The sequence below is a fragment of the Grammomys surdaster genome, unplaced genomic scaffold (assembly GCF_004785775.1).
Source record: "Grammomys surdaster isolate TR1022 unplaced genomic scaffold, NIH_TR_1.0 255, whole genome shotgun sequence".
In the NCBI taxonomy this organism is placed as follows: Eukaryota; Metazoa; Chordata; class Mammalia; order Rodentia; family Muridae; genus Grammomys; species Grammomys surdaster.
The window spans coordinates 4967262-4986004 of NW_021604696.1; the positions used below are offsets into that span (position 1 = coordinate 4967262).

General features: G+C 46.7%; 1 protein-coding gene across 1 annotated transcript in view; it reads left to right on the forward strand.

Annotated features, from left to right (window-relative positions):
• Arhgef4 (Rho guanine nucleotide exchange factor 4) overlaps positions 1-18743 on the forward strand; it is a 141138-nt gene that overhangs the window by 72768 nt on the left and 49627 nt on the right. The window contains exon 4 of the mRNA XM_028775432.1: positions 3857-3983. Within this exon, the coding sequence (XP_028631265.1) occupies positions 3857-3983 (127 nt within the window). The remainder of the gene's footprint in view (positions 1-3856; positions 3984-18743) is intronic.

Below are 18743 nucleotides of genomic sequence, written 5' to 3' on the forward strand. Positions count from 1 at the left end.
TAAAATTTTATGATAACTTGTTCCCACTGCCTCATATTACCATCCGTAATCCAAAGTGCACAGGGGAGGGAGAAGGGGACTCACTGCTAAACACTGTGTGTGGTCCCCTCCGTGTCCCTGCCATGTGTTACATAGACATGTTACTCCATATTTGAATATACATCTAATTTTGTACACTGTCTTCCTCTCTGGTCTTGGGTTCTGTACCTGTTCCCTTTGAGCTCTTCTTTACTGGGTTCTTTGCAGTCAGTTTGTGTCTTCAGGATTGATGTCATTATGAGTCTGGACTTTAGGAAAGAATGGGAAGAATGGAGAAATCAAGTGACTCAGAAGGCTAAGGCAGAAGGATTGATGGATTAAGGCTAGCCTGGGCTTCAGAGTGACTTCAAGGCCAGCCTTGGAAACCTAGTGAAACTGTCTCAAAATCCAAAGTAAAAAGAAGGCTGAGGTAATAATAGTAACACACACACACACACACACACACACACACACACACACACACACACAGAGAGAGAGAGAGAGAGAGAGAGAGAGAGAGAAACACAGAGACAGAGAGACAGTGACAGAGACAGAGACAGAGACAGAGACAGAGAGAGAAATAAGAAAACCAAACTGTTACTTTAATTCTTCAAGAATAAGAAAATGAAGAACCATGATCCATTGCATATTTGCCACCTGCTTCTTAGCAAACATGAGTCATTTCAAAACCCAAATGCATTTCATTAAATCCAGGTGGTTAAGACTCCTGTTCTGGCCAAGTCTTCTACCCGGTCACTACCTCACTGCTGTGCTGACTTGAACTCCAAGGCTGCCAGTGGCTGTGGCCCTGGGTGGCCCCAGATAAGCCTCTTGTTCATCCCCTTCCCTTGAAATCTCCAGTTACATGATATCTAAAGAATTGTGGTTATTTTCAGCCAGGTAGAGTGGCACATACCTTTAATCCCAGTACTTGAGAGGCAGAGGCTGGTGGATCTCTGTGGGTTTGAGGCCAGCCTAGTCTACATAGAGTTCCAGGATGCCAGCACTACAAGAAAAGACCCTGCCTTGAAAATACTATTTTTTCTTGTTTTCCATGAATATATCAAACAGACACGGAACTTTTTTTCGTGGACAGGAAGATAAAGAAAGGACAGTGGGACTTTACATGTGTTCCTCAAGGGCTTTAGTGGGGGCAGCTAGCCTCCTGTCACTGTGGGGGCAGCTAGCCTCCTGTCACTGGCTCAGAACCTCATCCCTCCTCTCCTCTGTTTAGCTTGGTTACCCCATACCCAACTACAAGCCTTCCTCAGTGTTCTAGATTTGGCTATTTCAACTCTTCCTTTGAACCCAGCCTATTCTCACTGCAACATATATGAGCAGCCTGCAGTGTCACCAGGAGCTTTTTCCTCCCTCCCTACAGAGAGCAAGGACCTGCCTGTCAGTGTAGTGGGTTCCCATGAGAGTATCTTGTGGGTTTTGGGTAGCTGAATCCTCATGGTGTTATCCTGTGACTATCTCTCTGAGCCTCTTCTCAGAGGGATCCAGATTTATCCAAGATGACTCCGCTCTGCTGACCTAGTCCCCCCTGACAGCTCTGCTCTTGACAGCAGCAGGGTAGCATCAGAACCTCAACAGATGTATCTTGAAGGGACACCATCTTGTACCTGAGAAGTGGGGTCGGGATTAGAATTGAAATTCGGCTTTGCATTCATTGACTTGAAGGTGCCTCCGGCTCCTCCAAATAGACAAATCTAGAAAGTAGTGCAGGACTCTAAAGATGGAGGAATGTACAGAGCTGATGTTGGAGATGAAATACCCTCCAGGAGCCCATTTTCAAGCAGGAGAGGAAGCGGAGGCGGGAAACATGCCCCAAGACTCATTTATAAAGGCAGTTGGTTAGCCTGCCCTCCAGGAAAACTTTGCCTTCACTGGGGGTGCTTGTCGCTTGGTCAGCCTCTAGCTGCTTGCATGTTTTTGTCTTTAGTTTTCAAAGCTGCCTGTTTAGGGGCTGGAGAAACTGCTTTTGCAGAGGACCCAGGTTTGGTTCCCAGCACCTACATAAGGAATCGAACGACCATCTGCAACTCCAGTTCTAGGACATCTGATCACCTCTTCTGGATTATTCAAGCACTGGCATGCATATAAACTCACACACGCACACGTGCTTAAACATTAAATCATAAATTTTCAAAGCTGTTAGCTTACAGTGCCCCTTGGAACTGACAGACTGGGGCCTTCCTATTTGAACTTTTCTGAATGTCGAATTTGTATGTCAATGGTTTTATCCCCTCTGGGAAGGTTTTAGCCATTACTTCTCCTGTGTGTGTGTGTGTGTGTGTGTGTGTGACGTTCTTTTTACTTCTTATTGAAAATAAAATTATTTTACAATATAAATATATCCTGATCATGGTTTCTCCTCCCTTATCATCTTCTCAGATCCTCCTCCCCACCCTTCTGACTCCGCGTGGTGTTTCTCTCTCTCCTAAGATAACATGTAAATAATGACTGATGATAAACAAATGAAGATAAAACAAAAGGAACAAAGTAAAAACAAGCAAGAAAAGCATAAGAAACACACACATGCACACACACACACACCATAAAAACTCAAAATCAGAAACCATAATTAGAAAAAAAAATCCCAAACATATTTGTTTTTGAGGGATCTGGGTTACCTCACTTGGGATGATTTTTCAAGTTCCATCCATTTGTATGAGAATTTCGTGTATTTAAAAAAAAAACAGTGGAGTAATACTCCATTATGTAAGTGAACTACATTTTCATTATCCAGTGACGGACATCTAGGCTTTTCCAATTTCTGGCTCTTCCGAATAGAGCAGCAACGAACATGGATGAGCAAGCTCTCTGTGAGAGGATGTAGAGCCCTTTGGGTGTCTGGATCTGGAGGTAGATCTATTCCTAGCTTCCCGAGGAATCACTTCCCACACTGATTTTCATGGTGTCAGCCATTCATGTCTTGACAGTTTGGCACCAGACTTTTATTATTCTCTAGGACTGCTATGACCAAATGCCTGAAAAAAAAAAAAAAGCAACTTAAGTGAGAAGAATTTGTTTCAGCTTAGAATCTGAGGAGAAGTTCATTATGGAGGGGACACGTGACAATTGGAGTCATATTATGCTCACAGGGAAGAAGCAGAGTGCGATAAATGTTTAGCTTTCTTTCTCCTTCTGATTCAGAATGGAGCCCCAAACCAGAGGATGGCACTGCCTATATTTAGGGTGATTCTTCCCAACTTGATGATCCCAATCTAGAAAATCCTCCACAGATATGCTCAGAGATTTGTCTCCAAGGTGGTTCTAGATCCTGTCTGGTTGACAGCCAATGTCACAAACATTATCCTGGGGACTCTGGTCTTGCTCTGGTAACTGACCCAGTTAAGGTCAGACCACAATTTTTTTTTTTTTCTGGCCAGGACTGGATGTTCGTTTACGTCAGATCAAGTCTGCAGGCGAGCCATCTCCCCAGCCCCATGCATTGCATTTTATTAAATGGGTTCCCCCAAAGGATATGCGATCAGTAAAAGTATCAGGTTTTGTTTCAGAGGAAATGCAAGGCTGTCTGAGTGACCAGCCTGTAGGGGTGGTTATCTGCAGCTGCCTCTACAGTCCTAACTCCCCATAGATGAAGGCAACCTGTCCCACCAGAGATGCAGATCTGTTCTCACGTACTGCAGACACCAGGAGTCACCTCCCTCATGGGTTTCAGTATAAACCGTCTCTCTTAGAATAGTGTGCGGTTTGGTTGTAGGCTCTGCTCATGGGAAAGATTCTGGGCAACTGCATAAGTTAGGACTTGGTACAAATAGCCCGTGGTCTGTCTCTTCATTTGCTTTCTGCCTCTTGCCTCTTACCCCAGTGCTGGAGGAAGACAATCGTCACCTCTCCAGAGTCTCCGCACCTCCCTAGAAGAAGCCACCTGCTCTCCCAGAGTGCCCCAATGGGACTGAACCACACAGGCTGGCCAGAGCCCACGCCCGACACTGGTGAGCTCTGTGCCTTTCTTATGCCATATTCCTGGGTGTGCTGCCAAGGACATGGGGGTGGGGAGAGTGTGGTGAAAGCTACATCCGCTTGTCAGGGAGAAGTAGCCCAAAGGTGAGAGAGGGTTTGACGATGGTCTCATCCCTTCAACTATCAAGGACCACCTGGTACCCAAAGAAGGGGCAGGGTCAGCATTGGGCAGATGCTATGACTGAGTCTGCATGTATGTCTGAGCACAATGTGTGTTGCTTGGTGCTGTTGGGGGCCAGAAGAGGGTATTGGATCCCCTAAGACTGAAGTTAAAGACAGTTGTGAGATGTTATGTGGATGCTGAGAATCTAACCAGAGGTCCTCTGGAAAAGCATACAGTGTTCTTAACTGCTGAGCCATTTCTCCAACCTCGACAATTATTATTTGGGTGTGTGCTCAAGATAGGGACCCACATCACAGAAGCTGTGATCTAAATCACAGAAGCTTTATTATTATTATTATTCTACGAAAATTTGTCTGCCAATGAATTCAAACAATGGTCTGAAATCACTGCAGATTATAAAGCTTTGATTTTGCAATAAGGTAAGAGTTCATGTGTCAGGGCCATCTTGGAGGATGAATTATCTGAAGACAAAGGGTATTCTTCTTACAGTTGTCTCTCCAAAATCTTCATGTGTGTGTGTGGGCATGGACATGTCTTAGCCAGGGTTTCTATCCCTGCACAAACAGCATGATCAAGAAGCAAGTTGGGGAGGAAAGGGTTTATTCAGCTTACACTTCCACATCACTGTTCATCACCAAAGGAAGTCAGGACTGGAACTCAAGCAGGTCAGGAGGCAGGAGCTGATGCAGAGGCCATGGAGGAGTGTTACTTATTGGCTTGCTTTCTTATAGAACCCAGGACTACCAGCCCAGGGATAGCACAAAACACACTGGGCCCTTCCACCCTTGGTCACTAATTGAGAAAATGCCTTACAGCTGGATCTCATGGAGGCATTTCCTCAAGGGAGGCTCCTTTCTCTGTGATAACTCCAGCTTGTGTCAAGTTGACACACAAAACCAGCCAGTACAGACATGTGTCTGTGTGCATATATGCATGTGTGTGCATGTGTCTGTGTCAGTGTGTCAGTGTGTGTGTGTGTGTATGTGTGTGTGTGTGTCCATGTATGCACGTGGATGTGGATACAAGAGCCCATGTATTCGGAGGTCAACCTCAAGTGTTATTTCTTGTCTACTGGCCTGGGTATTTAGATGCTGGGTTCCTCACTGGAATCTGGAAATCACCAGTTAAGTCTGGCTGGCCACTAAGCCCCAGGGATCTACCTGTCAGTGCCTGGTCACCTAGTTCTGAGCCATCAAACACATGCCATGACACCCAGCTTTTTATATATCCTGGGGATTGAACTCAGGTCCTCCAGCTTGCACAGTAAACACATGCTCAACCGTGCCATCTCCTTGGCCCTAGTAGGTGAAACTCTGCCATTTGCTCTTCCTTCCCCACCACTGGCTTGCTTGGATAACAGCGATAACACGGAAAATGAGCGGGAGTATCTGTACTTATATCTGACGTAGCAGGAACCAAACCAAAAGTAGTCAGAAGAGACAAAGGTCATTATCACATATTACAAAAGGAGTCAATCAATCAAGATGATAGATTGCAAGTATCTCTACACAGCTGTGCACTGCCTGCACAATGTGGTGCAGTCAGTTTCATAAAACAAAGACCATTGCACACGAATGGACCAATAGATCCAGATCCAGCCCCCATACCCACCTCTCATCAATCGATGGGCCATCCAGACAAGCCAGCCAAGAATATTCAGAATTAATCTATGCCACAGATCAAATGACTTAAAAGACATCCATGGGATAGTCCCTCCAACATCTGCCCTGTGCATATTCTTCTCAATGGCCAGCGGAACTACCTTACACGTAAGACCTACTGTTGAGCATTCTCATGAATGTACTGCTGCTTTGGGGCTTAACTCCAGAATTTGGTTCTGATAACACTAGTGTTCGAGCATCCAAGTGACACAACATTGTCTTCTGTTGATAATGGTTTCTTTTGGTTCTCTGGTCACGGCTGTTTCATTTTGCTTGTTGCTGTTATTGTTGTTTTGTTTTTCCCCGACAAATGGTAATTGGCCACTCTTACATGCAGCATCGGTGGTCTGGGTGGTTTTTCCTTGTGACGGTCATACCTGTCTGTTCCTTTGCATGTTTTATTTTTGGTTGTAAAGTGGGTATTTTAGACAGTGTGTTGTATCAACACTGACCACTGTTCTCTGACCAGACTCGATATTGTCAACTCCTTGCATAATAAACTAGGTGATTGTTTTAGGGACTTTCCTTTCCATTTCCACAGCAGTATGTCTCTGACAGGCCCAGGAAGTGCAGAACATGTTCACAGTTACCAGGTTACAGTGGCTTTGCTGGGGTTTCTTCCTCTCTTCTTACCGTCCACTGATTATTAAACGGTGTGGCTGCTGGTTGTTCTATCTCCTCTTCCCAAAGAATTGTTCCTAGAGGACGTAAATGTTATTTAAGTAATCCAATCAAGTTCTAGTTTGTTTGAAAGAATGCATTCTCGGGTCAGGATTTGATGTTTGAATCAGGTGGACCACTCCAGCTGTCTTTAGTTCCCTCTAACGGCATTAGCTTAGGCCGGCTCCTTACATCCTGGAATTCCCAGCTCCCTTCACCAAACCTCTACCATTTTTGAAGGTACCTTTAGGCTGAAACTTCTCCATGCTCTATTACAAATGTGACTGGTTCCTTTGGGAAGAAAGTGCTGTTGTGTGTCCAGCTTTTCCCCTAAGGCAGAAAAATCTTGGAGCCAGGGCGCTGACTGTAGGAGAAGATACAGCGGGAAGCTTCTGGATGGAAACCTCCCAGCCAGGGGTTGGTGGAGATGGCTGAGCCTCGTTGAATGGTGAAAGGCAATGGTGGAGCAGTTTGGCTTCAGATACCACAGGCTCCATCTTCCTCACTGAACTGCCGACTGATATTCTTGAATTCACTTTCTCTATTTTTATTTCCGGATCACCACCCCACAGGCTATCAATGTGTTTACAATAGCTTTTATCCTAGTGTCATGGCGGTTACTCTTGCTGGCTGCCCTGCTGTTGGCTCCGGTCTCATCTCTTTTTACAACCTGTCAATGAGGTTCTCAGAGGAGATAAATTGGATGGCGACGCGTACGTCACAGCTTGTCTGAGTCCGTGTCTTAAACTTCTTGTCGTAGCTCCAGCAGCTGTGCCTTGTGCTGCACACAGTAGGTTCACAGTAGCACTGCCTGTGGTGGCGATGATATTCCATCATCTGGGAATCCTCAAAGGGGAAAATGACGGAAATGAAAGTTACATGGTGGACCAAGTAAGGATGGGAAGCCCTGGGCCAATTCCACTGCTCCCTGGGAACATAACCTTGGCTTCCTCCCTGTCATGTCTAAGTTTAATTGTAACATCCGGGTAATTATAGTACTTATTGGGTAACATTGTAGCCATTGCATGGTGCATGCCTAATATATGTTTATTAAATGGCAGACATTGTTTCAGGTGTTGCACATTTAAGATCAGTTGCTTATTTAATGCTATGGTAGAACACCTGGCAATGACCAACTCAAGGAAGTGATTGTTTAGGTCACGGGTTGAAGAGTGCTGTCCATCATGGTGGAGAAGGTATGGTGGCAGAAGTGTGAGACAGCTGGTTATAATGTGTTCACAGTCAGGCAACCGAGAGCGGTGATGGCTGGTGCTCAGGATGCTCTCTCCTGTTTAGTCAGTCTAGGACCCTAGTTCACGGAATGTGTCATCCACATTTAGACTGGGTCTTCCAACCTCTGTTAGCATCATCATAGGCATGCCCAGAATCTGGTTTTCCTTATGATTTTAAATCCTGCCAAGCCGACAATCACAGCACACGTCACCCCATCCAGCCCCACAGCCATCCCGCAGAAACAGAAAATCGCTCTGCTTGCTGTCCAGAGAGCTAGGTAAGGCCAGAAAGGAACAATTTAGATTGGAATCCAGATTGGTCTTCGTTGAGCCTCTTTCTCTCCAGCTCTGCCGTAGAAACTGACACACAGGGCTAACTGAGAGAGATCAGACAGATCCGGATCCGTAGGCTCAGACAAGGTTCTGACTTCTGTTTCCACACGAAGCCGCTGCTTCATCATGACCTTTCACCTCATCCAATCACACCGACTCTTCTGTTCTGACCTTTCTGAAACATGATGTCACTGTTACTTCATACAGATACATACACACTTGAATGTATCCACATGCATTAATATATCCACCCTACCCACATTCCTCATTGAAAAATGTATGAACCTACTACATGTGATGGCAAGGGAATCTCCCATCCATCTTAATACTACCAGAAATGAAGCCTGTACGCTTGAAACAGTTTATTTTTAACTTAGAGTTTCAGAGATTTCATTCCTAGGCTGCTCTGATTCTGGGGAGCAGAAACATGCAGAGCTTGACAGCAGGGTACATGAATTAGAGATCAAAAAAGGGTTTGGAGACTTCTCAGACTGTCAAAGGCATGCCACAGTGACCTACATCCTCTGGCAAGGCTCTGCCTCCTAAAGGTTCCATATCCTCCCAGATAGTACCACCAGATGAGGACATTACTCAGTCACAGTGGGCTTGTGGAATCTCCCCATGGGGGCAAACCTTACAATCCGTTTCATCTCAGACTAAGAAGCCTTGCACACAGACTGTCATTATCGCTGTACTTTTAGGAAAGAAAGAGAGATTCCTTCCGGTGTTGGAGCTTTTGCTTCCAGGGACCTCCATCCTTCCCCAAGGTACAGCTGAGATTGGCCACCTGATTGAAGTTCACTAAAGTCTGGGGGAAATCTGAAATGGAACTGGATTCCCTGTAGGCGTGTGGTATCCACTGGCTTGCACAGTCTAGACTGCTCAAGTTACTGCCACCTGACATGCAACCCTGGCACGATAAGCTCTTAAGTACATGTCTGTCTCCTCAAAGTCTTGGCCTAAAAGAACAGAGATCTCCTTCTCCTACCTAGCAGGGCATTTGCCCAGCTACAGACTCTATTCACCCCTCCACAGCTGCCCATGGAACATATAGCCTGTGGCCAGGGCTATTCCAGCACATGCTAGGAATACTTCTATACTATATAATACTATATACTATATATATACTATATACTGTATGTACTATAATATATTATATATTTATTATAGTATATATATATATATATACGTATATACATATACATATATATATAAATATATATATATATATATATATATATATATATACACACTGTATAATACTATGACTAAGGTGTCATATCCTCAGCTCAGAAAAGAGATAAACAGATAAACAGGGAATGGCCAACTAGTAGAAGCAAGTTCTGGGAGGAAGTAATATCATCTTGCTGAGGAAGGATATGTACCATATGTGAAAGCTGAGGAACCAATACCATAGACTGCAGAGAGCAGAGCACGTCAGGGCCAGTATGTGCAGAAGCCCAGAGGCAAGACAACAACAAGTAAGGTAGCCATCGTGGCTGGATCTGCGTCAGGACAGGAATGGTGAGGATGGGGTTGGGGTGGAGGTGGTACAGAAACCAGTCCAGCCAGAACGTGTAGGTTTTAGGGGTCATCTAGGGTGTCAAAAGAAGCCTTGGGAAAAGTGGTGCAGGAGAATGACCTGATGTGATCCATATTCTCAAGCGCCCTCTGGCAGCTCTGTGGGAAGCTGGAAGTTCTCTGGAAGCTGCCGTCCACACTCAGAGAAACAGCCAACCTCAACTGTCACTTAGGAGGCACCACTGTATACCTTGTGCAGACACGAGGGCAGCATGGGGGGAGTGTGACTCACGCTGGCGGCAGAGAGAACCCTTCTTGTATATTTCCTCAGAGGACAACCCAGGAGAACTACAGATGGGACCCTCCATGCAGATAGACTGAACCCGAGAAGCAGGGAGCGGGGGCAGCTGCTCTTCTCCAGGTCAGGGAAGAATGAAGACAGGGTCTGAAGTATGGGAGCTGGATGTGTAGGGATCAGGAAGTGTAAGAACTCGCCACACATCCCTAAAATGAGTAAAATAGACTAGGGGCCTGACTAAGACACTCTCCAAGGTCCGTCAAGTGAAATCCGACACCAGTAATTGTTCAGAGCCAGCAATTAACTTAAAACCCTGGAGGCTGTCACCTGAATGTCTAGGGCAAAGGGACTGGGATCTATGACTGGACAGGGTTCCTGGTCCGGAGCAAAGTGTACATGCTAATTAGGGATGGAGGTGGCTTCAAGAAATAAGCTCTCCGGATGCAAGGACAAGAGCACGTTCTTCTGCCTTGCCCAGTGTCGTTCTCATCTGAAATGCCTGTAGCAGTCTAGAGCGGAACTCCAAGAACAGAGTGCTGTTGCTATGAGGGGGTGGGAGGAGAGAAAGGGAAGAGAGAGGGTCAGCTTGATCGGGACTTCTCCTCACACCTCTCAACCTCCAGGAGACACCAAGTGTCCCCATCATCTTGCCTCTGATTTTGTAATTCGTTATCGCCATCCTCCTGGTATACTCCAAGAACCCACACAAGGCCCTAGAGTGTCTGGGAAAGCACAGCTGACATCCTTCTCAGAACAGACGAGTAACCCTTGGCTCCTTGTCACCTGCCATCGTCCTCGGTTTTTTGTTTGTCACTGAACTTTGCTCCCCTGTGGTCAAACTATTTGGCATGAAGTGACACTATTTTAAAGGGTCCGTTCGTTTGTGGTACCACTGAGGGCCGCGGTCACCGCTCACCTGTGCACGAGGGCGCGCCCAGGCGAGTGCGTCCCCAGGCCAGCGTGGGTAGCTGCGGGGGTCCCAGATGTCGTCTGCGGGGGCCCTTTCATTGCCCCCCGGGGGGGGGGGACTGTCGTAGCCTATGAGATGCGAACCTCCCTTGCGCTCGTTCACCCGCTCCACAGCAGGGCGCATTCTCCTCCCTGATGCCCGCGCGCTGATGCCAGCGGCCGTGGTGAGGACCCAGGGCGGCCCGGGGCCCGCGTCCGCGCCCCAGGTCTGCGTGCGCGCGGGCGAGAGCGCGCCGCCCGGCCGGCGACCCGCAGCGGGGCCCACGCGCTCTGCGCCCTGCCGGGTGGCTGCCCGGCAGCGTCCAGACGGGGTCCCGCGCCCGCACTGGGGGCCCCGCAGGGAGCCCTCTGGGAGGATCCCCGCGATGTCGGGGGACCCGGAGCCACGGCCGTGCGGCGGGGATGCTGCCTGCGACCCGGCCGGCCTGTGGCTGGAGCTCGGAGCAGCTTGCCCCGAGGCGCCGCGCTGCCCCAGCGAGTCCAGTGGTCCTACCAGCGGCGACCTGGGCACAAGCAGCAGCAGCAGCAGCACCGGGGTGTCCCCGGGTTCCGACTCGGACAGCAGCGGCGTGGTGTGTGGCGGCCGCGCTGCGGGCATGCGCGGCGCCCCGTCGCGCTCCCGGAGCCTGGAGAGCCTGCGCTCGGCCTCGGCGGGTAAGGGCGCCGCCTGCTCTCCCGCACCCCCTGACCTCACCGCAGCCCCCCCTGGCCCTTCGCAGCTCCCCTCCCATCTCCGGACACCCACCCCTCCCACCCCACGGCTTGCCCTTCTGCCGCCTTTTGCTTAGGGTTGCCGAACCACCTACCTGTCCTTACTTCGACCAGCTAATTAGCAGGGGTCTACTTGTTTACCACATCCCTGCTGCAGCTACCAAAAGGGGGATGCTTAAAGTGAGACTGGAAGTTGGTTCGTCTAGACCCCTCTTGACTGTCTGCAGCCTCTTGTCCCTTTTTTGTGTGGACAGCCCCCTCACCCCCACCCCCGGCTTGGGAGTATGTGCGTCTTGAGTCTCAGACGGAGGCGCCCACCCGGGCCGCTCTGCAACAAGAGTGAAGTTTCTCCAACTGGGATTCTCTGGTGTCTCCCTGTACTGTGTGCCCCCTAGTGCTCCAGGTGTAAGTGAAGGACAGAATTCTGAGTACCGACAGGGAGGAAGAGTTTTGGAGTGAGAAAGTCAGGAGTGACTTCATGGGTGGTGACCATCTATCTACCTTTGGTTAATTGTTGGGTTGGTTTCTTTATATTTCGGCGGCGTTGGAGCGCTCAGCAGCCAGTGCTGTGAAGAAAGGCAATTGCTGTTCAGAAATCAGGGAGGGAGTGCACCCGTTATTCCTTGCTCTGCAATGCTCAGCCTGAGAATGCAGCTGGCCCCACCCAGGCGTTGGGATAAGATTGAAGTGTGCATCAAAGCCAGACAGGAGCGAGGGGACCACGCGGGCAGCAACTCCCACCCCGCCTCCGGCTTCCCCCCGCCCCCCACTAAGCTACCCACAGGATGGAGCAAGGACTACAATAAAAGTTGCTCCAGCACATGAACCTCGACAGTTAGTAGATTTGGGAAAGGGAAGGAAATACTTACAGACCTTTGTTTTTAGTATTACAAAACTCCCATCTGTACTCTCTCTTTCAAAACAGACACATGACATTCAGCAAAGTCTGATATCTCGACTGTTGTCTTCAGCTGCACCGTTCAGTTTCTACTATGTTGGCTCTTATCCCTTGATGACTCCCCCTCCCCGCACGACCCCCCACAAAAAACTGTTTCTCCCCCCTTTGAGCTTAAATAGAACCTTTTTGAGCACCAAGGTAGATAATATCCTCAGAGAGACTTTAATCACTCCAGCAAACAGCCCTTTCTCTTGTCTTTATCTCAAAACATACCATGTCTTTTGGAGTAGGAAGGTGTACTTCCTCTGGCCTCTAGAACTACAAACCTAGCCCAGACTTGTTTGATGACCCTGTTACTTGATCGCAGTAAGCTCCCTCCCCTTTTCTTTCTGTCCCAGGATTTGTGAACCAATAAGATAGAATCGGGTAGCAGAGATGGCAAGGGTGTGTTAGGCAGCCTGAGGCTCAAAGACCCCCAAATCCAGCCCAGGGCACTGGGGCAGGGTGATGAGTCCCAGAGACAGTGGTGATGTCTACCTGAAGGTCAAGAGTGGGGCACAAGTGTGTTAACACGACACAGGGCTGCTTCTTGAGTGGTCCTGAGCTGTCCCACAATATGTGACCACAGAATAGAGAGCAGTGTTATTCAGGGTTGTTTGAGACTCAGCAGCAAATGTCAGATTCCCCCCACATGGCACAGGACCCCTGAGGTATCTGTAAAGGTATTGCTACAACCGGACGAGGCAATCTAACTAATCATATAAATAATTTACAACCTTCACATTCATGAGAACTTATACTCATAGCCCTTCATATTATTCCACTTATTTTATTAACTATTAATCCTAAACTTATTACAGGCTTAACACTATGTAAATATAGCTTACAAAATAATTAGACTGTGAATCTAGTAACAGGAAATAATCCTCCTTATTTACCAAGAAAGCATGCACGAATTGCTAATTCATGCCCCCATGATTAAACACATGGCTTTCTTACTTTTATAGGATAGAAGTAATCCATTGGTTTTAGGAACCAAAAACCTTAGTACAACTCCAAATAAAAGTAATAAATATAATTACATCCTCAATTATTATAACCTTTATTCTACTTATAATACTGATCTTTATCTCTATAGCTAATCTAACTAAATATATTAACTTTCCCTTATACGCTACAACATCAATTACACTTTCATTTATTCTAAGCCTTCTAGCCCTGCTATTATTTTTTTACTCTAATACAGAATATAGAATTAGTAGCTGACACTGAATTATTATAAATTCTATCAAACTTACAATAAGCTTCAAAATTGACTATTTTTCAATCCTATTTCTATGTGTAGCTTTATTTATAACCTGATCTATTATACAATTCTCTTCATGATACATACATTCGGATCCACACATTAAATATCGATTTATTAAATATATACAGACAAGACAGCATCCTTGGACAACATCCAGATGTGCTGGGGAAGGAGGTTCCAGTCACATCCACATCCTTCCTGCCCCACTACCATCCTCTGCCCCCTATTCCCTGTTGTGGTGGTAGAGCCTTGCCTGACCAGGAATGGGTGCTAAACTTAGAAGGTCCTTCTAAGTATGCTGTGAATTGGTGAGAAACCTGACACCACCAGTGTGTCACATCTAGATTCCTAGGCAGAGCTGCTCCCAATCACAGAGACAGAACTCAGTGAATTCATTTTCTTCCCGCCTACAGTGTGTGCCACCCTTGCAGAGAACTGAGAAAACAAGCCCTTCAGCAACTCTCTCTAGATGTTCATCTCAGATGGACGTGATCTAGCTGGAGAAAGACTGCTAGCGCGGAGTGCTCGCTCAGTGGGTGAAGGAAGGAGGGATTAAGGTGTTTCAAGCCCTAAACAGGATTAGAGGAAGGCGGTGACTTGCCATGTCTGATCTATTTCAGGCCTGGATCGATGTGATGTGTTGTGATGTGTGTTCTGGGTATGCAGCAGGCTCGGTGAGCACGGTGGAATAGTGTTTTGGCAGCTCACAACATTCTCCAGGGTTATGAATTTTTAGCAGTTACAGCACAAACAGAACTTCAAATCACAGGTCTGTGTTTATGTATCAAGTGAGGAGGAGAAATAGAATATCAGGATGGAGGAGGCAGGCAAAAATTGTGTGTGTGTGTGTGTGTTTCCTTGGGATTGCTTACAGAATCATGGGTACGAGGTGATGGGTACCTTGCTAGTAACTATAGCACTGAAAAAAAAAATGTCTTACATCCTTTTAGCTGCCTACAGTTCCTCAGCAGAGGTTCATGATTCCCCCTCCCCCTTTCAGTTTTTATATGGAGGGAGGGTAGGCAGCATTACAGTTTACCTTGAGCAAGACCTGGTTACCTGTTCTCTCAAACTAAGCAGATGAATTCCCATTGCCCCCCTATTACTGTAATTAGCATTGGCCTGGCCTGGTTCCTTCACTATGATATCCATTTGGTCACTGGTTTTCTATAGTATCAAGAGTAGAGAAAATTCAAATGAATTATAAATGATTTTAAGACTAAAATAAAATGCCTGATGCTGTGTTAGTTACCTCTGATACAGCATACTGGATAGAAGCAACCTAAAGGGTTGTTTGGGTTATAGTGTCAGACAGGTGTTCTGGTGGAAAGGCGTGTCGGAGTCTATGGCAGTGACATGTGTGTCTGAGCCTCCTCACACCTCAGCTGACCACAAGCAAGCCAGCTGCAAACAGTAGCCGCATAGAACCCTCTCAGCTCCACAACCCTTAGGGAACTACTTCCTCCAGCCATTTTCCACCTCCTAAAAGACTATATAATTGGGAATCATTCCACGAGCCATTGACTGAGTGTCTACAACATGAGTCTTGGAAGAACATTACACTTTCAAGCCACCACAAACCTAAACTCTGTGAAGCTCCATGTCTGAGATTAGAGGTGTCTTTCTGAGCTGGACACTCCCACGAAGCTGGTATTTGTAGCATGCTGTTTTCTGTTCTGTCATATGGCTCTGCAGCAAAGCCGGTGCTTGAGAACCTAACTTGTCTCTTAAGAGAGATGATGGCTAGGAAGGTATTCCTAGCCAACCCTTAGCTTAATTATTATTGTGACTGGGACATAGCTCAGTGGGAAAAATGCTCACCTAACATGCATGAAGGAAGCCTGGCACCACAGCCCAGCTCCATAAGAAGTAGGTATGGATAGATCTGAGACAAACCTGGGTTACATGTGGCTGTATCTCAAAAACAAAAAACACCCACCACACGCAACTAGATTATTGCCAAGTGGGTTTGGAAAGTTCCCAGAAAGAGCAGCAAGAAGAGTACTGGGGCCTGGATTTGCAACTGAGGAGCGAGTGCAGACAGCATTAGCAATGAGAACTATAGATTAGAGGGTGGAATTTCCACTGCCCCCTTTTGCCTCCCTCCCCTCATTCCCTCCATCCCTACCCCTAGCCCTGGAGCTTCCAGAACTCTCAGCTGTCACTTGGTCTTAGCTTTTCCATTCCTGTCCTGGATGTGTCATCCGATGAACACGATTCTCAGTCAGGGCTGGGCAGATTGGGTGGCTCACTTCCTGGGCTTTTGCCTGGCTTGTGTTCTGCAAACTTCAGCTGCATGCCTGGCCCTTGCTTGGTGACACATCTGTGGTGGTATTGATACTTGCTCAGGACATGCTATAGACACTAGAGATGATGATAGAACCATTTCTTGTCTCCGGTGTGGCAGCATATATCTGTATCCTAGCACATAGGAGGCGGAGGCTATAGGACTGGGAATTTGAGGGCAGCCTGTGCTTCACTGAAACCTTATCAGAAAAGATGAGATCTTCATTCTGTATTACTTCCTTTTGCACCTGTTGTGGTTTGAATGAAAGGTGTCCCCCATAGGCTCCCATATTTGAACACTTGATCTCTAGTTGGTGGAGCCCTTTGGATCAGTTGAGGAACTTTCGGTTCCATGCCTTCCCAGCCGTTGTGGGCATATATCCTTCAGGAACCAGAAGCCAAAATAAACTCCTTAAGTTGGCTTTGTTAATAGTATTTTGCCACCACAACAGAAAAGTAGCCAATACAGTGCCTTTTACGAGAGCCCTGCCTGTGAGAGTGGGGTTCTCCAATTTGCTCTTGTTCAATATTATTTGAATGTTTCTTTTAAAATCTTTTCATGTATAGCTTTAATTACCCCTTGAAGCAGTTTGTGTTGAATTTGTAGGAGAATTTAGGAAAAACCAAAATCTTGACAATATGGGATCTTCCCATTTACAGGCATCTGAGGGGGTGGGACGCTGAGCCAAGAACTCTTCAGATACCAACTGTAGTACCTGGACATTTTTGTGGATTTCATTTGATTTTGCCTTTGATATCTAAGTTCTGAATGTCTAAACTTTATTTTAAAATATTTTATTTATTTATTTATTTATTTATTTATTATTTTGTGTGTATACACTGCATACACATGCGCAGTCAGAAAACAAACTTGAGGGAGTCTTTTCTCTCCTTCCACCATGCAGAACCCAGGGGTCGAACCCAAGTTTTTTAGATCTGGCAGTAGACACCTTTACCAGCGGAGCCATCTCTAGGCCAGAATTCTTCATTTCTTGTTGTTTCTCAAATACACTAAGCTTTCCCAGCCTGCTAGACAGAGGGACTTTCCCTTCTAGCCTGCTAGAAAGAATGACTTCCCCTTCTAGTCTGCAAAGCTGGGGACCTGTGAGACAGAAAAGAGGCCAGTTTTTCCGGGAAGGCTTTATAAGCGCCCCACCATAAAGGCTGCTGTTAGTGGCTTATAGCTGCTTGGGTGCTTTGCTTAAACAGAGCATCATTCTTAAACATGCTGCTCCAGCCTGGGCTGTATAATCAGTATCTCCAATAATTGCCTTCCTAACAAGATGAACAGACTATTTTTAGCCGACTTGTTACTGTATATCAATTGTCCATCATGATGCCTTTCATTATGATACTTTCATACATGTGGGCAATGATCCATGCATATCCATCCTATTATTCTTTAGTTCACTTCCTACTCCCACAATTCTCCTTCCTAACTAGCCTTTCTTTTACATCCATGCCGTGTGTGTGTGTGTGTGTGTGTGTGTGTGTGTGTGTGTGTGTGTGTGTTCTGATAAGTTTAAGGTTGCTTGCAGGAATATGTTTGCTGAGCTGTTAACACAATATAAGCATCTTACCAGTGGCTTCTCCACTGAAGAAAACGTCCCTCCTTCCCACAGCTACTGTTAACTACATACAGGTTCTTGGAGAGATGTGAAGGCTCATGAGGGAGGACAGATGTCTTACTAAACCTGTAATTATATCCCCCCCACCCCCCCACACACACAAAGAATAGCCATGAAGAGTTCTCAAATTCTGGAGTAGGTCTGGGGTAGTAAAGTAAGGAAACAATGTATCACATATACAAATGTTTGGTTTCAGTTTCCAAAAAGCAAGGTCTGAATGGCTGTTGGTGAGTTGAAGGTCATTTATTTTTAGAAGGAGCTCTGCGAATTCAGAAATACCATTAAAATGTCAGCAGTGTTTCAAATAAAAACCAGGGCTCTCCTTCTTAAGCACGGTTGGTTTTCTTTGTGTGCATATACAAGGGTGGGGTGCATATGTAAGCTTGTGTGTGCAGGCACACATGCCCAGGCCAGAGGACTACTGCTCTTCCTACCCCTTTGAGACAGAGTCTCCCACGGAATCTCAACCTAGGAGGGTAGAGGAAGTGACTCCTTATTTCTGTCCTCGCAGGGTGCTGTGCCTTGCCTGGTTGTTGTTGTTTTGTTTGTTTGTTTGCATGAGGGCCAGGGGACAGAACTGAGGTCTTCCTGCTAACGCAGCAAATGCCCTCCTTACGCACGGAGCCATCCCCTTCATAACCCTCTCATTTGGTTGTCTTTAATTCTTACGCAGCTCCATCCTGCTTGTAAGCATCACTTTCCCACCAGGACTCTCCAGCTCCTGGCTTCTAAGGAAGCCGGCACCCAGACGTACCTGGCAGGATCCGTATCCGTTCGGGCTCTGAGCTGGCAGCTGAAGCATTGGAATGAGACAAACAACAACAGCAAAACTGTACTGTGAACTGTGTATGAAGGATGGCAGGTGGCTGTAAGGACCTCCTTAGTGGTTGGGGCAGCTGCAGAGAGAAAAGTCCCTCATTGACTGGCTTGTTGGTTTGAACCCTTGACCTCCGAGCTTGCTTGGGAAGGTTTTGGAGGTTTTAGAATGTGGAACCTTGCCAGAAGTATGTCATTGGGGGGGAGATGAGCTTTGAGGTTGTTGCCTTACTTCCTGTTCTCTCTCTCTCTCTCTCTCTCTCTCTCTCTCTCTCTCTCTCTCTCT